The following is a 23,673-nucleotide window of genomic DNA, read 5'->3' on the forward strand; positions in this document are numbered from 1 at the left end:
TTTGTATTATCCGGGAAATTTTGACTATTTTTTTTTTTTAACCAGAAATCTTAGTATCAATGTATTAGGCTCTACTCTCAAACTGTTGGTGTTTTGTTGGAGGTGGAGGTAGAGGTAGCTTTCTTTCCCCATAGTTTTTAAAACTAGAACATTTATGATATGACTGTTGAAGTTCTCAGTGTGAACTGGATGCTGCAGCAGCTTCCTTCTTGGGTTCAAGGTGTTGCTTCTTCGAAAAATTCATTCCTGAATCTGCAATAGATTTTTTTTTTTTTTTTTTTGAAACAAGGAAGCATCTGACCTGGAAGCATCTCTTTACATCAGGCTGGCCTCACATTCACAGAGATCCGCCTGCCTCTGCCTTCCAAGTGCTGGGATAAAGGCAGAGGCCACCATGCCTGGCTGCAAAACGTCGTTTTTAGGTGTGTCATTGCCCTGTCCTGGCTGTATTTTGTCTCTTAGTGTTAGCACTCCAGTTAGACTTTCTCTTGTGCTCGGTAGGGTAAATAGGCATGTTTACCACAGGTAGGCCTCACAAGGCAGCGCAGTATGTGTGCTACTGTGACCCTTTGCAAATAATGACGTTTCTTTCATCATCTTGCTTCTGCCACTGAGACCAAAGAGGGCAGAAATAGCTTTTCGAAATGTTCTGATTAATAGGAGAGAAAAAAATCTTTCTGTTGGATATTCCCATTCAGGAAATTTTATATCCTTTCACACTATTTTTCTTTCAGTGGTGAGCATGGAACCCCGGCCTTTTAAGTGCCCAGCACTGATCTGCATCCTAACTCTTCTGTTCTCTCTCTTCTCCCTTACTAGTATTTTCTTTTTTCCTTAATGATCATTTTGTATTCTCTTTAGAGTCCCATTCTATTTATTTATTTATTTACTTACTGTTTTTTTGTTTTGTTTTGTTTTGAGACAGAGTTTCTCTGGCTATTCATTCCATAGACCAGGCTGTCTTTGGGCTCAGAAATCCGCCTGCCTCTGCCAGAAGAGTTCATTGGATCACCTAGAACTGGAGTGACAGACAGTTGTGAGCCACTGTATAGGGGCTAGGACTCTAACCTAAGTCCCCTGCAAGAGCAGTCAGTGCTCTTAACAGCTAAGCCATCTATTCAGTCCTTTTTTTGTTTTGTTTTGTTTTTATTGTTTTTATTTTTGGAGACAGTGTCTCACGATGTTTTGGTTGGCCTAGAACTCACTATGTAGATCAGATTGACTTCAGACTCTCATAGATCTGTCTGCCTCTGCCTCCTAAAAATTGAGATTAAAGAAAGGCTCATTCGCTGGACTGTGGTGGTGGCATACACCTTTTATCTCAGTGCTTGGGAGGCAGAGGCAAGTCGATCTCAGTGAGTTCGAGGCCAGCCTGGTCTACAAAGCAAGTTCCACAACAGCTAGGACTGTTAAACAGAGAAACCCTGTCTTGAAAAACAAACAAACAAAAAAGGCACACTCTACCAAGCCTGTTTTTTAATATATGCGTATATTAAAATATATATAAAGGTATATATAGTATGTGTATGCGCATGTACATGTGTGTGCATAGGTAGGCATTTTTAGAGCCCAGAGGGTGACACTGGGATAGCTTCCCAGTCACTTCTTTGCTTATGTATTTATTTTTTTTGAAACGGGCTCACACTGAATCTGGAGGTTAATGTTCTAACTTGCCTGGAGATCCTGGAACTCATCTGTCTGTATCCACCAGCACTAAGGCTGTGGCCAAATGCTGTCACACCTGGCATTTTTATGTGAATGCTGGGGATCCAAACTCAGGTTTCCACACTTGCATAGTAGGTACTGCCCACAGAGCCACCTCCTTAGCGCCCAGACAGGGTCTCACTGTATAGTCCTGGCTGTACTGGAACTCACTGTAGACCAGGCTGTCCTGGAACTCACAGAGATTCGCCTGCCTCTGCCTCCCCAGTGCTGGGATTAAAAACATGGACTGTCACCCCCCGGCTTATTATATGGATTTTAAACAGGTTTTTAAACCATAGTACTCTAGTAAAGAAGTGTTCATGTGCAGGAAAGCTATAGTATGTACATTTAAAATTTTTTTTCTCTTTCCTATCTGATCACCATTTCACATTGAGGGTGTTTATATGGCATGTCCCATACACATATAATTATGTATACATAAAATTTTACGTAAGATGATTAAGAGCCATAGTTGGCCTTGTGGCCCATGTCTATAATCCCAACATTGTAATCTCCAACATTTAGGAGATAGATTAGGAGTTCAAATTCAGACTCAGCTATGTAGAGATTGAGGCTGGCCCTGGCTACATAGTAAGATCCTATCTCAGTCCCCTCCTCCAAAAAGTAGCAAAACCATTTCCCCACGTTGTCATAACTTCTTGCTCCAGATAGGACCTAGTCTCACAAGCTGAGTACTACCACTGAGCTCCATGCATCCTTAACCCCTGGTCATTTATTGTAACATGAGACCTGCCATTTTAACTGTCAGCTGCATTCTTTCCATTGTGAAACCATCACCATTATGTATTTCCAAAACTTTCATCATCAGAAGTGAAGTTCTATAATGGTAAGTAATAATTGATTTGTTCCCAGCCCTTGCTAATGTCCAGTTGACTTTTATCCCTATGAATTTGCTTATTATAGCATTTTCATATAAGTAGTAATTGACATTGTATATCAGATTTATTTCATTCAGCCTAATATTTTCAGAATGTAATGTATGATTTGTTCCTCTTTGTAGCTGTATATTAATTGTGTAGACAATGGAAGCCATGGGTTTTAGTTAATCGCCCTACAATCCTGTATGTGGAGAGGTCCTACTTTCTTAGCCATTCTTCTTTTGCCCTCACTTAGATAAACCACGCAGCAGATACGCTGTCAACAACACGGGCGAACATATTGATGACCAGGATGGTGACTCCAGGTAAGGGCTCACCAGTCATTCTGGGCAGGAGGCCTGGTTCTCTTCCTAGCCCTGGCCAGAGCTCTACCCTCCTGCTGACCCACATGTTTGTCCCTCTGAGAAACCTGGTGCCCTTCTCCTCCATGTAATGGGTGCTTTTAGGTAGTGCAGAGCTGGGGTTGCACTGCCTGTCCCTGACTTGCTCAGAGATGCAGCCCATGCACCAGCTATGGCTAGTTGGTTCATAAAGGGATGGATGAGATATTCCATGTGCTACATTTGTCTCCAATGAGAGGCTCAGACCTGATTCCTTAGCACATGACCAGTCAGGTGCAGGTGCTCAGGTACAGTGCAGCCTGGGCATATCCTTTCTCAGGTGACGGTGGCAGCAGGGGCTACCATGGTTGACACTCCTTCAGGCTGGGTGAAAGGCAAGTCCTTCTCCCTATGTTCGTTCCTTCTCTCTGTCATAAGCCCCACTCCTGCCTTCTTCTGTGCATTTTGAAGGTTAGTGAGAGACAGGATAAGTCTGGGTAACAGAGAGAGGATTGTGATATACTTGCACTGGAACCCCTGAAACATAGACAAAGCCTGTGTGGGGTAAAGGATAGCACCTCCACTGTCCCAAGGAAAGAGCTGAGACTCCCACACTAGGTCTTCACTGTGTAGTGAGTCAGTGATGTTTCCTGTCAATTCTCTGAGGAGGCACCAAATCCACCACTGTGTGCCAGTTTTGTTTTTTATTCTGTTTTCTCTTTGCTTTTGTTTTTATTTTATTTCATTTTAGTTTTTGTGGCAAGGTTTCAGGCTGGCCTCTGTGCAACTGAGAATGACCTTGACCTTCTGGTTCTCCTGCCTTTACCTCTTGAGTGCTGGGATTACAGACATGTGCTACTATATCCAGTTGTTATGTGGTTCAGGGGATCAAACCCAGGGCTTCATGCATGCTAGGTATGAACACCACAGTCGACCATATTGATCTGTGAGCCACATCCTCAGCTCCCAAAGTGTGAGCATCGTAGGAGTGGGGGGGGGACGGGGACGGTTTGGGGTGTAGAAAATTGCTGATCCTTTTAGAGGAGGTTCTTGATGTAGAGATCTGTGGGTTTTTTCTTTGTTTTTTCCCCTATAAGGATGGTAGCTTGAAATAAATGTGTCACAGGCACACAGATAGCTTTTGCCTTGGCTGGCTGTGGTGGTACTTGCCTGTAATAATAGCACTTGGAAGGTGGATGCAGGGAGGACCAAGATTTTAAGGCCAGCCTCAGATCCTTAGCAAGTTTTGAGGCCAGCCTGAGCTACATGAGACAGTTTCAAAACAACAAAACTGTTTTGCCTCTACATTACTGCACAGGTGTGTCTTGTTTTCCACACATGCCACAGACCTCCATGTGCCCTCACTGTCACACCCCCACACACACCCAAGTTCACTGGAAAGGAGGTTTCAACAGCCTTCTTTGTGTTTTTGTTTTGTTTTGTTTGTTTGTTTGTTTTCTTTTTTTCCAGGCTTTTTCTTTATTCTTTTTTTCTTCTTTTTTTTTTCAAGACAGGGTTTCTCTGTGGCTTTGGAGGCTGTCCTGGAACTAGCTCTTGTAGACCAGGCTGGTCTTGAACTCACAGAGATCCGCCTGCCTCTGCCTCCCGGGTGCTGGGATTAAAGGACACCATGCTATTATGCCTGGCTTTGAACAGACTATGACAGAGACATTTCCTAGGGATGACAGCAGCATCTAATTCCTGCAGTTGAGGTCTGGGATTTACAAAGATGTTTTCTAGGGATCCGTATTTAGCATGATAAAAAGGACAGTGGGAGGAGAGTGCTTTTGTCTGAGTTTTTCAAATGAACTTGAGAATTGTTTCGTTGGTGTAATACTTGATGGCAGCCGCTGACCCTTGCCCCATGATTACAAGATGCAGATTAATTCCCTTTGGGGCCTCTCCCAACTCCCTAGGATCAGAGCTTCTTTCTGAAGCAGTGCTGCTGTTACCTCAGCTGCTCCCAAAGGTGCTTTCCTTTTGGGAACCTGCAGGGTATCCCTGCTTGTCAGCTTTCTAGGCGAAACAGCCGAGTCGTGTTGTCTGCCCTTTGTGATCAAGGACCAGAACTGTGCTGTTCGGTCAGGATCATGGGCACTGGCCAGTGTGGTAGTTTACACAGAAATACTTGGATTCCTAGCACTTCCTAAACTGGGCATGGTGGTGAATTCCTGTAATCCCAGAATTTTAGAGGTGTAGGCAAGCAGATCAGAAGGTCAAGACCATCCTGGGCTTTGTAATAGATTTGAGGTTAACTTGGGATATGGGAGACCCTGTCACAAAATAGAACCAAAAAACAAAACCAACCAGTCAATAAGTAAATGTCTCTGAAATTAAGAAAAAGAAATCTAGCTCTTTAGTGTTCCATCCCATGCGTCATCACCACCCCCCTACTTCAGGTTCTCAACTGAATTATAGATGTACATTTGGAATTTATCCATCACAGTAAAAAGTTCTGTCGGAGAGCCCATTGTGACTTGTCTAGTTGTAGGAGATAAAGCTGGTGAGGCTTGAGCTTCTAGGATGCTAGCTAGTCTGTTAAACATCTCACCCTTCAGTGCTGTCTAATCTGATGAGCTTAAGTTTGGAGCTGCTAGGGAATGGCTCCTTTGGTATGTATTTCTCTTACACAGGTCTTTAGCCATTATGTTTGTTGATAAGAGCAAACTGGACAGGGAGTTGCTATGGGTGGTCCAGATAGTGCCCTTATATAGCTTCCCATAGTTGCTTGGAAAGCACCATGTTCTAGAATAAAATGCTCTTCACAGGAACATAAAATACTAAATTACTAAAACTCTAAGTCAGATAGTACAGAAACCCCAGTTTTCTGGCAAAGGCGTGCTTGTTCTACCGTGACCTTACCTTCGGGTAGAGGCTCAGGGAGGTCTGTATGCAGGTGGTCCACAGTGTTTCAATAACTGGGGCTGAAAGATGCTCATATGACACCACAGTTCGGAAGGCTTTTCTGTCTGGGCATCTTATTTGGTCTCTTGGAACGATTATATACTTGTACCCAGCTGTCCAGCTAAGTCTCATGGCACTAGGGTCTATGAGTGTCCTTCTGGTGTCCTGAATTTTGAGCAGTGACTCTCAGTCTCTTCTAGCCTGTATTTATTTATGAGTATTTGAGCTTTAGTGAGAACTATACCTTGTAAGTGTTCACCTGGGGTATGAATGTCTTCTTTCTCATCCGGTAAGTGGCTTCATTCAGCTAATACTTCATAATGGTGCTTCTGCTAGACTTTAGTACTGTGTTTATAAGGCAACCTTGTAACTTTTTGTGGTTTTTAAGAAACAATGTTTTGTTTGGTCTTGATGGTCCTGTTCCCATTTCAGCAAGCCATGTCCTCCAACCGATGAGCAATTGGTTGCAGGGTAAGACCAAGATCCCTCCACCCTTTTTCTGACTTGATTCCGGCTGCCTTTTCTTCTTGTAATTGTGCTTACTGCCTAATTTCTCTCAATGTTGAAGAATGACTAACGAGGTGCATAGGCCCTAGCTTGGAACCCTCCCTGCCTCTCAAAGCACAGATTTTCCCACAGCCTCTGCCCTTTTCGCATCCAGAATTACTTAGCTATTTCATATCCCTCCGAGAACCTAAAGCATGGTTGACTGGTACCAGAGAGACTTCTGGACCAGGTGTGCTGTGCAAACCTCCTCCCCAAATAGGAGCTAGTAGTCCTGTGATGTTGGGCCAACACGTCTGGGTTTCTCATCTCCTATCCTACTGCCGTAGCAGGGGCGCATGATCATTGTTCTTTGCCTTTAGTTTTGAGAGGGAGAGGGATAGAGAGAGAAAGACAGACAGACAGACACTATTAACAGTATTTGAGTGTTTAGTTAGATACTCAGGTTTAGATAGAACTGACTATACCAAGAAGTAACAGACATGTCCCCATAAAGATGGTATGGAGCTTTTGTAGGCTGCCCCCCCCCCCCAGTGCATCCTGTGTGGGCTGTGGATATACATACAGTATGTGTGAGTTTCCATCAATAGATTAATAGGCAGGTTGAGAGGCTGAAGAGAGGCCTAGTGGTTAAGAACACTTCCTCTTGAGAGGACCTGGGTTCAATTACTAGTATCCATATGGCAGTTCACAGCTGTCTGTAACTTCAGTTTCAGTTTCAGGGAATCTGGTACCCTCTTCTGTCCTCCAAAGGCCTCAGGGACACACCTGGTGCACATACATCCATGCAGGCAAAACATTCATATACATTTTTAAAAAAGAAAAAAGAGGCAGGTTGAGGATGTAGAGTTGAGTCCTTTCCAATCTCTCTCCCTCTTTTTGGGTAGCCCTACTCCAGAATGATTAAAAATAGAATCTTGGCCTGCTTTTTCACTGGACTGTTACCTCTTCCTAAATATGCTTTTCCTTAGATGTTCAAGTTAGAAATTTTTAGTTTTTGTAGCTCCTGTTTTATTGTCTTATATTTATCATGTTTTTTACCATCAAAAGGTTTTTGTACATTTTGGAAACAATAGACCTTGTCCCTTGTAATTTGCTGTGGATAAGTTATACCCCTTTCCTGGTCTCAAGATGACTTTATCTTTGTGCACATTATATCATTAAACACTATGTGAAGTTCACAGCCAAGCAAATGTTTTCATTATGAATGTGTAATGTTAAGAGGTTGCCTGTAGCTCAGACCTCAGATGAACAGAATGGTAAGCTACATAGGGACTTCCGGGACAGCCACTTTAGGCATTGTGGATTAACTTCACAAGGAGAAAGATTTGATTTTGTTCCTTCAAGGGCATATATGGATTTTGGTATTTATGAATGGAAGCTGAGATACCACTTCTTGCTTCTGGGAGTCCCATGGCCAGAGCTGAGGCATGTCTATGTCTCTTCATGACAGCGAGGCTTTTTAATGGAGATTTTTGGAAGAATTGTTGCAGAATGGTTAAGGCCATTCTCCCATCTGCTACTTTTGTGTATTAAATCATTGGATAGTAGAATTTCGGTTTTTGCCTGTTTAGATGTGATGTGAAATGATGGCTGGATCAGAGCCCAAGTGTTTGATGGGGTTTTAATATCCTGATGTGTCCTTCAGACAGGTGGAATAGGGCAGAAAGAGATATGTAGACTTTGAAGAAAACCTCTAATGCCCTGGTCTGAGATGCTGGAGTCTTCCATATCTGTTTAATCACTCCAGACATTAATGTTCCAGGAAAGCAGAAACTAAAGACTTGGCTATGGGTCCTGCAGGTCCCAGAATGTCAGTGATAAGACTGGTGTTAAAAGGTTTGACCAGATCCTTATTGCAAAGTCAAGGAAGCCCTTTCTGACCAACTCTCTGTGCCTGGTTTATTTGGGGGTCCAGGAGCCCCATGGCAGCTAGAGGATCCTGCTCGTTCTACAGGGAGCCAGTGCAAGCCCCCCAGGTCATAGTAGCCTGGAGCTTTTTTGCTGGCCTGAGTAGAAGTGGGAGAATTGCACAGCTGCTTGTCTTACATGTTGACTATAACCAGGCTTCTGTTCCTGCTACCTCCAGGTCACTCTTCTTGCGACCCTGCTTTGTGTAAAGTGGCCTGGAATGAATGCCCCCTCCTAGATACTTTTTATCCCAGTGTCATTTGCTACTTTGGAGTTGAGCCACACCAGCTGTTTGAAGTTGACCTTCCTTTTCCATCTTGTAATGGAGGAGTTATGGGAGTCTGTCTCCCATCCGTCAATGGAATGTCTGCCCCAGATAGTCTCTTTCAGGACTGTAAGGGTCTCCCTGCCCAGGACAGACTATGTTTCTGGTAGTTATGGAGCTGTCATCTCAAAACCACCCTCCCTAGATATTAGAAAGCTTTCCTTAGTAGATAGGTGAGCATAGGTGGTCTCTCCCTTCAGGGCCAGATTAGAAACAGTGCCTGTGTGTGTCTACAGTGGAGGCCCTCAGTCCCTGGTCTCTGAGATAAGAGGCAATACCAGGCCCCAGAGCTCTCCTCCCTGCAGGCAACTCACTTATCCAGATCTCCAGACAGGGAGGACTAGGTTTGCCAGTAGGGGGACAGATAGATGTACAGATGCCTATTGGGAGGGGTGAGCTCTCACACTCCAGCCATTCCCACTTCCCATGACACTTGTTTCTTTGCATCCCATGTCCCTGTAACACAGTGCATCTGCACGCATTGTACAAAATTCCCTCAACAAGAACTGAGAAGTCCAAGTGTTCAGGATAAGGGAAGGGCTGGGCAGCTATACCCAGAGGGATGTAGTTAGCATACTGCATGCATCATTGAGCTCCGTCCTCTCTGTCCTTTTTGTGGCCCTGTTGTGGAAGGCCTGGGTTCATGGAGCTTGAGAGGAATAGTTGTACAAACCAAAGTATAGTAAGGAGAGGCCTTTCTGGCTGTGAGCCTCAGTGAGTGGCTCCTGAGGGCAGTGCCAGCCCCAGCTGATCTTCCTTTTAAATGCAAACTGCAGCTGTTTCTCTTCTAATTTCATACAGCATGCAATAAATGACAGCATGTGCCTTCAGCCTGTGCTTCTCCTTCCTTCTACCTGTAATTCTGGTGATTTCACATCCCTAACCTTGGGATTGCTGCAAGAGAGCCACTGATAGAAATGCCATCCACTAGGGACAAAGTAACTCCACAGAACTGTCATTTCCTGAGCCACTCCCCACCTGTGGGTCCTTGGGCATGGTGCTGTGATTTTCGTTAATGTATTTCCATCCTACCTTTTTAAAATTTTAAGGTTCTCGGATGTTATTCTGGCAACAATTTTGGCAACCAAGTCTGAAATGTGCGGCCAAAAATTTGAACTGAAGATTGATAATGTACGGTTTGTTGGGCACCCAACCCTGCTGCAGCATGCTCTGGGGCAGGTATGGCTCTCCTCTGCAGGTAGGGATGTTCTAGGGTGGGTGGGCATGGCCTCTTCTGGCTCTGAGGGCCAGAACTGTGCCAACATTGATGCTGGTGAGTGTGCCATAGGGGCAGCAGGCCTGATCAGCCACTTGCCATGAATTGTGTACCTTTATAGGTCCTGGGGATCCAGTAGAGGATGACAGGGGTACTTGCCTCCAGGTGCTATAGTCCCTGCCACTAGCTTTGTTTTTTCATTCAGTGATGGATGGAACCCAAGGCTTTCCACATGCTGCACAGTTGGTGGCCCACTGAGCTTCTTCTCTGTTACTAGCCTTTGCTGACTACATTCTGTGTCTCTACTAACGGTGGCCTTTCCTCTTATATATAGAATATTTGCTTTCAGAGAAGGTAACAGAACGAGTTAACTATTAATTGTCTAACTCCTGAACTTTCTAAAAAAAAATGATGCAAGCACTTCCTGTTAAATGATTTGTAATAGCCAGCATATTTTAGCATGTATTATTGTGTTAACCTATATATATATACTTTTTTTCTGATAGATGAGTATTTGGGTACTGAGGAGTGTTAGCTAGGTGGAATGTGCTATTACCCAAAGACACTTGTACACGAGAGCCAGTCAGTCAACTTTGCATACAGGCAGGATCTATAAACAGCATCACCTAGATTCAAAAGGGTTTCAGTATGCCGTACCATATAGAACCTGTATAAAGAGCTGTGCTGTGACTTGCAAGCTTTATCTACGTGAGGAACTTCTGAGGTCATTGGAAATATCTTACCCCTTTGATAATACCCTGCCTCCTTACAATGGTCTTTAATGACAGGGCTTGGGTTCCTGTCTGTGGGTGAGATGGGGAGAGCTGGCAGTTACTTCCTGTAGAATTGCAGTGACAGATGGGGATGGGTACATTTCCTGGGTGTTATAGGGAGAGTTCTAACTCCGTCTTTTTTTTTGTTGTTGTTGTTGTTGTTGTTTGTTTTTCAAGACAGGTTTCTCTGTGTAGCTTTGGAGCCTATCCTGGCACTCGCTCTGAAGACCAGGCTGGCCTCGAACTCACAGAGATCCACCTGCCTCTGCCTCCCGAGTGCTGGGATTAAAGGCGTGCGACACCAACGCCCAGCTTCTAACTCCCTCTTTAGGCAACACTTGTGTTTAGGCTCAAAGAACTGATGGCTCTCAGAGTGGTACCTTTGAATGCTTTGGTATTTGTAAGTGGAGCTGCCTAGATGCCAGAACTGGAAGACATAGCGACTTGGCTTTGTAGCAAGACTGGCTGTCCCTTTTCATCAGGGCTGCTAAACACTGTCCCATCTCTAAATGTTCTGAGCCCTTGCCGTGGCAGCAGAGGCATGGTTTCTGGGCTCTCCATCCACTTGCATCTCTTTCTTTCCTGTCACTTTTGGACATTGTCAGCTTGATTCCTTCATCATGGAACTCAGAGCACCAGCCATTCTGCTCCTTCTACACATGCAGTTCATCTGTTTATATGGTTGATTCTTCTCTGAGCAAAAGCACTGATGGCTTCTCAAAGACTGGGGATGCTTTTCTCTCATTTTACCACACTCTAGAGCTCTCCATGCATGACGTAGAATGATCTAACAACTTTCTTTAGAAAGTCATGGCTCTCTGCTGGCTGTGGCATCGCACTTCTCCATTTCCAGTATTGGGAGCCTGAGGTAGGATCACTGTGAGTTCAAGACCAGCTTGGATCCATAAGAAGTTCTAGTGATAGCCTGTCACAAACAGACAGACAGGACATCTTGTCTTTTCATTTATTAGAATTATGCTCTTTTACAGGTCTCCAAAACAGATCCATCTCCAAAGCGGGAAGCACCCACCATGATTCTTTTTAATGTGGTGTTTGCACTGAGGGTGAGTGTTTGTACTGAGGGTGAGTGAATGAGTGTATGAGTGCTCAGATCAGGAAGTAGGGTCTGAGGGAGGAGAGCCAGTTTCCAGGGAGTTTTTCATTGGCCCAGAGCTCAGACTGTGGGCATGACACTGACTCTTATGATGTGCAGGTGGAGCATAGCTCATTGTTTTTCCCTCCTTCTCTTCCTCCTTGAACTTTTTTGTAAAATACATACATATAACTATTTACTTTATTAATAGTAGTGATGGAATCCAGGGCCTCATGCATATTGGGCAAGCACTCTTGTTACTAAGGTACATCCCTAGTCCTGAATGTTTTCCATTTTAAAATGTACAATTTTGGGCTGGAGAGATGGCTCAGAGGTTAAGAGCACTGACTGCTCTTCCATAGGACCAGAGTTCAATTCCCAGAACTCATATGGAAACTCACAACTGTCTGTAACTCCAGTTCGAAGGGATCCAACAACCTCACACACACGAAACACCAATGCACACAAAACAAAATTAAGTAAATTTAACAAAAAAAGTAATAAAGTGTATGGTGGCACACACCTGTAGTCCCAGTGTTCGTAAGGTTGATGCAGCAGAATTGCCACAAATTTGAGGCCAGCCTATGTTACAGGATGAGATCCTAGTTTAAAAACAGGCAGATGAACATTCAGCTAGACCAGGTACATTCCTATAATCCCAGAATTTGGGGAGCTGAGGTGAGAAAAGCAGCTTCTGCTACATAGTGAGTTTGAGGTCAGTGTAGGCAAATGAAACCCTCAAAAGAGTATACAATTTTAGTCAGGCATGATGGCACATGTCTTTGTATAGTAAGCTCATGGCTTAAAACACCAAATAAGGGGCTGGAGAGATGGCTCAGAGGTTAAGAGCACTGACTGTTCTCCCAGAGGTCCTGAGTTCAATTCCCAGCAACCACATGGTGGCTCACAACCACCTTGAATAAGATTTTGTGCCCTCTGCTGGCCTGCAGGCAGAAGACTGTATACATTAGAAATAAATAAAATCTTAAAAAAAAAAAAAGAAGGAAAGAAACACTACTTTCCTTCCTTTCTTAAAAAAAACCAAAACAAACAAACAAACAAAAAACTACCAAATAATAGAGACACAGAATTTAATTATACCTAATACATTTAGAATGTAATGTTACCATGTGTCATTCACTGCTATCTAGATTCATATTTTATTCCTCTTATTAGGAAACATGAGGAGCCTGGTAGCAGTTTTTATGCCTCTGTATCTCAAAGCAAGTCCTAGGCCTCATGTCAATTTGTTTGTTTTTTATTTATTTTTATTTATGTGCATGAGTACATGGGTGTCTGTCCAAGGCCAGAAGAGGAGTCAGATCCCTTGGACCTGGAGTTACAAGCAGTTGTGAGCCACCTGGTATGCTAGGAACAGAAGTCAGGACCTCTGGAAGAGCAGCAAGTACTCTTAACTGCTGAGCCATCTTTCTGCCCTGCCCCCAGACAGGGTTTCTCTGTGTAGTTCTTGCTGTCCTAGAACTCCCTTTGTAGATAAGGCTGGGCTTGAACCCAGAGATCTGCCTGGTTTTGTTTCTTTTTTAGACATGGTCTGTGTATCCCAGACTGGCCATGAACTCTTATGCATCTGAGAATGACCTAGATCTCCTAATCCTTCTGCCTCCACCTCACAAATGCTAGGATTATAGTTTAGGCATATGCCCATGCCTGTTGTATGTCCACTTATTATCCCATTACTACAAGACTTACCTATAAAGTAACGGTTATTATCTTATGCCTTAATACCTTTTTCAATCTGATAATAATTAACCACGATAAGTTGACATTAATCATTACCTGGTCCATTAAAACTTCCTGAATGAGAACATAGTTTTCCAGTTGGCCTGTGTGAGCCATGATGCAGACCATACTCAGTGTATGTAGTGTCTCTGTATCTACTAGTCTTAGCTGTCCTGCCCATTGTCCCATCACATTTTCCACATCCAGATTTGTCTCATTGGGTAGACTTTCTGTGTCCTACAGACTGGAAGTTACTGTGGAGGTGTTATATTTGAATACAAGCTTTTGGCAGGAAGCCCCATGAGTGATGATGACATGGTCACTTTGGGGCTGCTTCCTATGTTGTACTGTGGAAGTTCACTTTGTTTGTTTGAGATAGTGTCACATAGACTGGGCTGGCCTCAAATTTCATATGTAGACTTGAACTTGATCCTTCTACCTCTGCCTCCCAAGTGCTGGCATTATAGGGATAAACTGTCACATTAGCTACAAGTATGCTCTTTGTAAGCGTTCCTATTAAAGTCTGGCATGTTGTAGTGTCAGCTTCCTCGGTGTTAGCCCATGCAAACAAGAGATACCAGATATCCCTTCAGTGTATGTCATTGAGCCTTACAGGGATTCGGGGGAGGGGGGGAGGTAAGAACCACTTTGCACAAATGGGAAACTCAAACAGTTGGTCCCCAACAGCTGATGTAGGGTGCTTTTATGCCTCAGCTAGTGGCACCTCCAGCAGAAGGTAAGATGCACCTGTGACTTCAGTCCTTTCTCAGAGGAATAACCTGTGTCTAAGATTATTTTTTCACTTCTTTTCTAGTGGAAATGTTTTTACTCAGACTCTTTCTAAATGTGTATTTTTATTTTGAGGCATTTGTGCATACTCTATAAAACAGTCCATTTAGGACATGTTCAGGGGATGCCTTAGGCCTGCAGAGTCAGTTGCAAGTTCCTTTTGTAAAGATGGGAGTTACTGAGAATATAGAAAATCTCTCCAACTCCAGGTAAACAGAGTGTTGTCTGGGTAAGATTTTAACTTAAAGGTAATAGGCACAGGGTCACCTGGAAAATACACAGGATGGGAAAACAGCATCAGAGGCCCTAATCAGTACTGCCATTTGTCCCTCTCCCTTCTAAGCCTGTACCCCAAAGTATTACTCAGCAGTCCTGGTGGCCTCTAGGAACACTGAGTCATGTTTGGCTCAGTTATCTGCTCCTTCAAGCATCTCCATAGATCCCACAGTGGCCTGCTCCACCCTAGGTCTGGGTGTGTACACCTGCTGTTTGACTGTGGTCTCTGATAGGTTCCAGAGGGATGAGGGACACTGCTAACCTGAGAACCTTCTGTGTGGTGCTTTGACCTAGTCATTGTGGGTGCACAATGGACACTGGGGGTTGGGGGGGGAGTGGTGGACATGGACCTGGAGCCTACTGGTACTCTCTGGTTAACTTGGGTCTTCTTTGCTAGGAAGAACTCATCCCTGACAGAAGTTTAGAAAACAGCACAATGCTTCTGTATTATGTGTTCTGTAACAGTATGGCCTGTTGTGAATGAATTCCTCTATACTGTAGACCAGACATGTTCATAAATGGTCAGTGCACAGCAATGATTACAGATACCTCCAAGGTTTTGCTCAGGGCAGCCTCTGTTCTGAGCTGTATGTGTTTGACTGGTTTTCTCTGCTCAGTTGCTTGTCCTTCCTGAGATGAGGACCTGTGACCCAGATCACATAACAGATGGGTGGGATCTGTGCCCTTAGCTGTCCCTAGCTTTTCTGAACAGTCCTAGCATAATGTGAATGTGTGTCCCTTATAGAGGACTCTCATAGCGTCATCTCTGCAACCCTCTAGACAGTTGTTCCCAAGACTGGAAGATGGGGTGTCAGCCAGCATTTATGTAGGTAGGCTGCAGACACACACAGGGACTTCAGGAAGGTAGTTCTATGAGGAGGAACCTAGTGGAAAGGAATGGAGAGGGCCTTTTTCATGGTCTGTGCTTTTGCTGTACACATGTATTAGCTCCTTGTAAATTGTGTGTCTCTGTATACATATTTTGGCTGTTTGGCCTCTCTCATGCAGGCCAACGCTGACCCATCAGTGATAAACTGTCTACATAACTTGTCCCGGCGCATTGCCACTGTCCTGCAGCATGAGGAGCGCCGCTGCCAGTACCTCACTCGAGAGGCTAAGCTGATCCTAGCACTTCAGGATGAGGTGTCAGCCATGGCTGACGGTAAGTGAAGCAGCCTGGTGAGCATGGGTCTGGGCTGACTGATGGCTTCTCCAGAGGACCCGCTGGTCACTATGCTTTGTTTTGAGGCAATTGCAGATAATGCTCCTAATTTGCCCTCTAGTTTCAGGACACTATTAAAGAGACCCTCTATGCAGGAAAGGCAGGCTTACTGCCTGATTGCAGGTTTGATCGCATGCATTTCTCTTTGTGGACTTGGGGTAAGCTGAGAGTACAGAGAATCTTTCTGCCTCCAAGGGCCTCTCCCATATCACAATGGAACAGTCAGAAGCTAACCAAAGCTTTGGCATTTGGTGAGCTGGACACTGGAGAGGAAGTCTTTACAACAGCTAGTAAGCAGAAACTGGCCAGAGAAGTTGTAGGATCTTCACATTGAGCTGGTCACAGGAAGGCTCTTCTCGGGGGTTTATATATGGATGGGTCTGAAATGATATCTATAGGAAATACTGCCCCCCCACACTATATAATCATCTTTCACCTAGGACAGGTGCCTCTGCCTGGCATTGGTTCTGCTAGACAGATTGCCTGGAGTGGGAAACTCAGGGAGGGGTATTTAGATCATCCTGCTGGTAAAATAGGTGATTTCCATACTTGGCTTTTAAATTGAAGAAGAATCTAACTATCCCCTAACCAGTTATAAGAAATAATCTGCTGGGTGGTGGTGGCACACGCCTTTAATCCCAGCACTCGGGAGGCAGAGGCAGTTGGATCTCTGTGAGTTCGAGATCAGCCTGGTCTACATGAGCTAGTTCCAGGACAGCCTCCAAAGCCACAGAGAAACCCTGTCTCGAAAAACCAAAAAAAACCAAAACAACAGCAACAACAAAAAAGAAATAAATAATCTTTGCTGACAGACACTGTAGTGTTTAGTGTGCCCAAAGGACCAAACATAGGAGAGAAACTGGTAACCTTGGCCTCCTTTCCCTAAGGTTAGCAGCTATAGAATAAAGAATGAAGAACAGAAGTTAGATCAAGTTAAAACAAATTAACAAAGTCCCGCCTGGTTCTAGTATATTTTCAGTAAAAATTTTACCTTTTTTCTTTGAAAATTAGCTGGGTATGGTGGCATACACTTTTTTTTTTTTTTTTTTTTTTTTTTTTTTTTTTTTTTTTTTTTTTTTTGGAGACAGTTTGCTGTGTAGCTCTGGCTATCCTGGAACTCACTCTATAGACCAGGCTGCAGGCTGGCCTAGAACTCACTGAGATCTGTCTGCCTCTGCCTCCTGAGTGCTGAGATTAAAGCTGTATACCATCACTGCCCAGCTAAGATGGTGTGTACCTTTAATACTGGCACTTAAGAGGCAAAGACCAGTGGATCTCTGAGTTCCAGGTCAGTTAGGGTTATATAGAGATACCCTGTCTCCAAAACAAAACACTTGTATTGTGGACCTGGAAATGGTTGTAGAGTGGTTGCCTAGTACATGTGAGGCTCTGGGTTCCAGCTCCAGGACCCAAAAACAAAATGACAACAAAAAAAACCAAACACTTACATTTTCTATTTTAGTTAATTATAAATATGATAGTAAACAATCCAGAAATTTTATTTCCTCTTCTTTGATGGTACTCACTTTTAATCTCAGGACTTGGGAGGAAGAGGCCGGTGGATCCCTGTGAGTTTGAGGCCTGGTCTACAGAGCTGAGTTCTAGTCCAGCCAAGGCTACAGAGTGAGGCCTTATATCAAAAGGAAAGAAACAAACCAAAACCAACAATAATCTGCTAAAAAATTAAATATTTAAAAAAACCCACATTCATTTAATTATGCATATTTTGTTAGGGATTCATGAAGATTAATAAAAGACAATTCAGTCATAAAAACAAATCTCATTAGCATACAAGTATGGGAAGAGGAGTGGGATATGGCATGGGCCTACCCAGTCACTGCAACAGAAGGTGAAGTCCAGTGAGCCAAGAGACATTCCTTCCATGGGAGGCAGTGAAATGGGTTGCTTCTGTTACTACAAGGTTGTATAGGCCAGTGACAAGTTTAAATAAAGGTATCTTATATAGAAATAATTTCACAAATCAGTGTGAGTCCACTTTTATTTTACAGGAATCTGGGATACATTGATGATGATGATGATGATGATGATTACAAGGAGTTTCTTGATGTTAGTTTAACATTGCTTTAACATTACTTATTAATGTTGAGTTTGTTCTAAAGATAATTCTTGTTCTGGCTTGTGCATGTTTTCTTGCTTTGGAAGCTGTAAATCCTTATCTGTTGTGATTCTTGTAGCAAACGAAGGTCCTCAGTCCCCGTTCCACCATATCCTGCCCAAGTGCAAGCTGGCTAGGGACCTCAAAGAAGCTTATGACAGGTAAGACGGCCATGCTTGTTGAATCTCTTCTTCCTGGGTCAGCTTTCCTAAGCCTCCAGTGCTGAAGCATTCTATAGACAATGCTGCCATAGGCTGGGTAATGCTCTGGGGTGTGTGTTGTGGAGCTCTGCTGAGACAGGGACAAGGAAGGTTAGGGAAGGGACAGCTGTGTGGTCACTCTTCAGGAAACCATCTTGGTGTCCATTTTTCAAATGGCAGCCCCTTCGTTGAGTGTTGTGTACTTAGCAGGGACTCATCACTCCAGACTCCTTTTAAAACAAGCTTGGGACTGGAGATATGGCTCAGTGGTTAAGAGCACTGACTGCTCTTCCAGAGGACCTGGGTTCAATTCCCAGCACCCATATGGTGGCTCACTACGGTCTGTAACTCCAGGATTCAGCACCCTTACACAGACATATATGCAGGGAAAACACCAATGTACACAAAATAAAAATAAAATTATTAAAGCAACAAAAACAGAAGCTTGGCCCAAGATTATACACAAAAGCCCGAAAATATTTTTCAACCATTAAAATTGACATTTTATTGAGCTTACCTACTGCCAAGTTCTTTGTCACCTTTATTGAGGTGGGCCTCATTGACAGCTCCCTCTTCACATATGAGGAAATCAAGATTCAGTGGGTAGAACTGGAGTTGACTGTGATAGTTTGTGCTCCAGGAGAGCTGGAGTTTGAGACATTGACTATATGGGGTCAGCAAGTATTGGGGACACAATGGAAGCCTCATGTTGATTTGATTATATCGGTGGCTGAACACTCTGTTAAAATGCGTGTGTGTGTGTGTGTGTGTGTGTGTGTGTGTGTGTGTGTGTGTGTCTCACTAAATGGTCTAGGTTGGTTTGAGATTGCATGTGTGTGACACTGTCTGGCTTTCTTTCTTTCTTTCTTTCTTTCTTTCTTTCTTTCTTTCTTTCTTTCTTTCTTTTTTTTTTTTTTTTTTTTTTTGACAGGGTTCCATTATATAACCCTGGCTGGTCTGGAACCAACTCACTTATGTAGACAAGGCTGGGCTACATGGCATCTAAAAAACAAAGTAAAAAACAAACCAGGGATTTCAGGTTTCTAAAGAAAAAAGAGTGGACTGGGATTGTGGTGGAAAGTTGTAGTAAGTAAGACTATATAGCTTTGTCATCTGCTAGGCAGAGTTCAGGGCTTGATGCATCACAGCGCCACCTAGTGGACCAATTTGGAGCACAGGAATTTGAGAAAGGCTATTCAAGATTCTTCTAGCCAGATACCCTGTTTGTTAGTACACAGAGTCTCACTCCTCCAGGTGAATTCCTACACCAGCCAGTCCTGGGTCCTAGAACCTGTTCTGGGGAGGCTGAGAACCACAGTTCTCTAGCAAGATGTGATAGTTGTAACCTCCTCTGTTCCCACCCCTATCCAGTATTGGCACGGTTCTGTAATTGCCCAGTAGCCCTCTTGGCCTGATTCCCCCTAAGCCTCATCCCACAAGGTCTGTGGTTGGCCTTGAGGTCTTGTTCCTCAGCAATACAAAGGTGTGACTGAGTGTACGCTGGCTGGGTAGCTGTCTCCTGACAGCAGGTTTCTGCTAGAGTCCTGAGAAAAGTCTCTCAGAGAAGACCTAAAAGACAGGAAGTTGTGGGCTTAATTGGTATAGAGCTTTGAGAGCATCTTTTCAACAGAATTGTTCTGGATTTACTATTTTAACCCAAGCCAGAGTTCTGGTATAGTTGAGTTCCCTAAGTGTCTGTGAATATAGACTGGAAGTTGGAATCTCTTAGGAGGTCACCCTGACTGCCTCAGTACCTGTGTCTCCTTATGGAACTCCATGATCTCATGTGACCCCTGGGTTACATCCCTCAATAGGCCAAGGATGTCCCTTCACTCTCTATACATAGCCATTTGCATAGCTCATCCACTGATGGTTAAAGGAGTGTGTAATGGTAGGAGAAATGATGGTATAAATTCCTTGGGGTGTGAAGAAATGTTTTGTTGAGTGAGTCTCTGAAGTTAACAGGGACCGTGGTAGAGTCTAGGAGGCTTAGCTCTTGCCAATGCTGTCTTAGGCCTGGCCAAGCAGGTAGTGCTGGCAGCCCTGCTGATGGCTCAAGAGCAAGAGCAAGCCTGTAGTTGCCTGAGTACTCTGAGAGTTATAGTCCATATTTCAAAAAAGATGCACCTATATGTAAAGTTTGTTTGAGCAAGTCTGTAGATGCCTCTTGAGTATTCTGAGAGTTACAGTCCACATTTCATAAAAGATGAACCTATATGTAAAGTTTTGTTTGAAGTCTCAAGGTAGAACTTTTGAAGCACACCCTTGTCTCTTGGTTTGTGCAGCATCCTACCACCTATAACTGCATGGGGCAGAGGACACACAGCACACATGACAGAGTCTCAGAGTAGGAAAAGGATAAGCTGAGGTGAGGTTCTTAGCTAAAGGTAGGAGATGGCATTCTTTCTCATGCTGAGGAGTGGGGGAGTGAGATAAGCTTGTGTAGGGCTCATCTTGGGTGTGGACCATAGAATCCTGGTGCTCTGTACAGTCATGGTGTGCATATGCAGGGCTCTAGCAGAGCATTATCTCCTGTTGCAGAAAGGGCTGGGCTCTTGTGCTGTGAAGGCTGGATAAGCTTGGGGACAGTGTTTGTCTGCAGACTGTTTTCAGACTAAATAATTAATGTTAAATACCTTCAAATAGAAATACAAGCTTAGCAGGAAACCTCTCTGGGTGCAGACCCTGGGTTTTGTCTTGAAATGCAGATTATAGAAGTAGGGACAGTCCCTTTTCTTTCCTCCTCTTAGCAGATGTTAGTGTTTCTTGGTCTGTCTTCTTGCTGTGAAGGATTCACCTGACTTTCCCCAGAGCTAGAAGCTAAAGATGGGCAGGCACATTTCTAATGCTACCTATTCTCCCAGTGTACTCCAGAGGTTTGTCCACAAGTTTATCTGGTCCTCAGGGGACTCCTAATGGCAGCGCCCAGTGTCTCCACACCATTGCTTGGTTAGTTTGTAAAGAGGCTGCAGCTCAGTATAAAGTATTCAGAGGGAAAGCCACCGGCTAGGGATTCGAAGTCAGCTGTCATGAGGATGGTGGATGGCAGAGACACCTGAGCCGTGAGGGTATTATAGAGGCCTTAATGTGTCCCTAGTTTCCCTCATGCCCATAGCTAGCATTTAAGCCTGGCCTATACTGTCACACAAGTCTCTGATGTGCCTCTTTCCCTATAACTCTGTGGTTTATACAATTTGCTAAAAGTTGTATTTCTCAGTGCCAGCCAGAGTAAGATTCTCCCAAGTGCAAGGTTGTAATTTGTGCCCTTTCTTGCTGTACCCTAGGAACCTGAAACAGTACTTACTTAGAGTTGCACCTAATAGATGGTTGTCACAGCATCACTGAGATCCTTGGTAGAGCAGAATCAGCTATGTTTGAAATGATAGGAGTCTTGGCTTTTAATTCTGATTCCAACAGCTACCCCGTGTTATACCCTAAATAAGAGAGCTCAAAAACAGGACCTATTATTTCTTCCCTTTATGACCATGAGTTAAGCTGATTGGAGGAGCCTGGCTAGTGTCTGCATGGGAATGACTCCATGCAGCACACTGTAATCCTCTCCACTCTTGCCCTTCTTTTCCCATCTTTGTGTGGATGCTGAGAGCTTATCATGATGCAGTGTTTCCTTAGGTGGTTTCTCAAGGTTGGTTGTGAGCTTTCCATTCGAAAGAAGGGTACAGCTCTGGAAACTGCACTCAGACATGCTTAGTTAGGGCCCATTTCTAGAAGAGACCAATAGTGTTGACCTCCTCAGGGAGCCTGGGTCTGTGACCCACATCTTGACACTCATTAACCATCTAGTTTGTTCCTCCCTGGGGGCCTATAAACCACTGTTGCCCTCTAGACTCAGCCACAGCGTGGTGCCCATCCCTACACCTATCCTCAGTGGTACTGAGGCCCTGGGAGAAGCAGACGTAGATGTTTAGAAGCCATGGTGAACAGTCAGTGCTGCAGGGATCCTGGGGGAGTGAGGAGTCACAGATGTGTTCTTCCATGTCTCCTTTCCCTACTGCCCAGTCAGTCCCTGCTTGAAGGAGGAAAAGACTAATTTTTGCATTTGAAACTGTTGGCTAGAGTTCCTGGTAACGCTCTGGGGAAATTCAGAAGCTTAGGGCTCTTGGTTTATTGCTGGAGGCTTCAGGGCAGAGGCTATAATAGTCCTCGTAGGTGTATTGTGATACATGCTGAGAATCTCAGCACTTTGGAAGTAGAGGCAGGAGGATCACATGTTTGAGGTCAGCTTGACTCAAAAAAAGGAGTGGGCATGGCAGTGCACACCTTCACTTCAGCTCTTGGGAGACAGGTGGGTGGACTCTGTGAGTTTGAAGCCAGCCTACAGCCAGGGCTACATTCAGAGACCCTATCTCAGGAAAACAAGTGGGGATAAGGAGAAAAGAGAAAAGAAAAGTGTGTTTTGTCTGGCCTGGAGCAAGGACCTAGTTTCTCCCACAGTTTCTCCCACCCAAACATTTCCACCTTTGACCTGGGCAGGAAGAACTCTTGCCACACCTTCTTGAACTGCTGGCCTGCCCTATTCTTGGCCTTTCCCATACTGGGAGCTGAGAATAGCAGCAGGGTGGGTGGTGATGAGAAAGTATTTCTTGGCTGATCTTCTGGGTAGGAGGCTGCAAAGGAAACAAGATGGGGGAAGGTGCTATAGAAATTCAGAGGTTAAGAGCACTGACTGCTCTTCCAGGGGTCCTGAGTTCAATTCCTAGCAACTACATGGTGGCTCACAGCCATCTATAATGAGATCTGGTGCCCTCTTCTGGCATGGAGGCAGAATGTTGTATACATGATAGATAAATAAATCTTTCTTTTTTTTTTGGTTTTTTGAGACAGGGTTTCTCTGTAGCTTTGGAGGCTGTCCTGGAACTCGCTTTGTAGACCAACTAGGTTGACCCCTAACTCACAGAAATCTGTCTGCCTCTGCTTCCCAAGTGCTGGGATTAAAGGTGTGCACCACCCATGCCCAGCATAAATAAATCTTAAAAAAAAAAAAAAAAGAGCCCAAGTGATGTGTCCTGTGCACTTGTTTGAGAACTGAAGTTACCATGAAGCTTTGGGTTGTATTTCCTACATTGGATGAAGGAGGCTACCTGCCTGGTGAGCTTGATTGGGTTGGGGCGGATGACAAGAAGCAGCCTTCTCATGCAGGGGCTTTGCCTACGCAGTTGCTTTTCTTCCTTTGTGTCATTTGTATAACTGCAGCAATGTGCTAACATACTTCTTGCCAACACTGTATATAGACCTGAAGACTATTGTCTGACTCTGGGTTCTCCCCGCTACTCATGAGTGCTTTGTATGCCAGTGCAAACCTTGCAGGGACATGGTGTCAGCAGCATTAGGTAGCAGACAGGTAGTATCCTGTGGGCGTGAGTACATGGGTACAGGGTGAGGGGTCAGAGTGAAGGTGGGACCAGGTGCCATGGGTCAGAATACCTCACTGAGAATGTGACAGTTGAGATTGAAGTGATGAGAAAGCCATAAGGCATTTGGGAAGACAGTCTGTGGCAAAATTTAAGTGCCAGGGTCCTGAGAATGGCTAGACTTGAGTGAGGGGGCAGGAATTGAGAACAGAAAGTGTGTGCAGGACACAGGGTTCTCTGTGTTGGAAGACCTTGGATGGTACTGCCCAGGTAGAAGCTATGAGGAAAGTGGACCAGGGTACCTTCTCGGGT

The 23,673-nt window shown here is 44.3% G+C and overlaps 1 protein-coding gene and 1 long non-coding RNA gene across 6 annotated transcripts in view; one reads left to right on the plus strand and one right to left on the minus strand.

Annotated features, from left to right (window-relative positions):
* Nprl3 (NPR3 like, GATOR1 complex subunit) overlaps window positions 1-23,673 on the plus strand; it is a 39,347-nt gene that overhangs the window by 3,318 nt on the left and 12,356 nt on the right. For 2 of the 5 annotated variants that reach the window (XM_027425154.2, XM_027425152.2), the window contains exons 2-7: window positions 2,839-2,908; window positions 6,260-6,298; window positions 9,617-9,746; window positions 11,546-11,620; window positions 15,463-15,616; window positions 17,872-17,953. In XM_027425154.2, coding sequence (XP_027280955.1) covers window positions 2,839-2,908; window positions 6,260-6,298; window positions 9,617-9,746; window positions 11,546-11,620; window positions 15,463-15,616; window positions 17,872-17,953 — 550 coding nt within the window. Of the gene's footprint in view, window positions 1-2,838; window positions 2,909-6,259; window positions 6,299-9,616; window positions 9,747-11,545; window positions 11,621-15,462; window positions 15,617-17,871; window positions 17,954-23,673 lie in introns of those variants that run through there. The other 3 variants (XM_027425153.2, XM_027425155.2, XM_027425156.2) reach the window with 3 other exon arrangements.
* On the minus strand, window positions 17,662-22,739 carry LOC118237757. The gene is made up of 2 exons (XR_004770738.1): window positions 21,297-22,739; window positions 17,662-18,080 (listed from the first exon to the last, which is right to left on the minus strand). It is a non-coding gene; the product is annotated as an uncharacterized LOC118237757 (long non-coding RNA).

This window comes from Cricetulus griseus, chromosome 7 (genome assembly GCF_003668045.3).
Source record: "Cricetulus griseus strain 17A/GY chromosome 7, alternate assembly CriGri-PICRH-1.0, whole genome shotgun sequence".
NCBI classification, from domain to species: domain Eukaryota; kingdom Metazoa; phylum Chordata; class Mammalia; order Rodentia; family Cricetidae; genus Cricetulus; species Cricetulus griseus.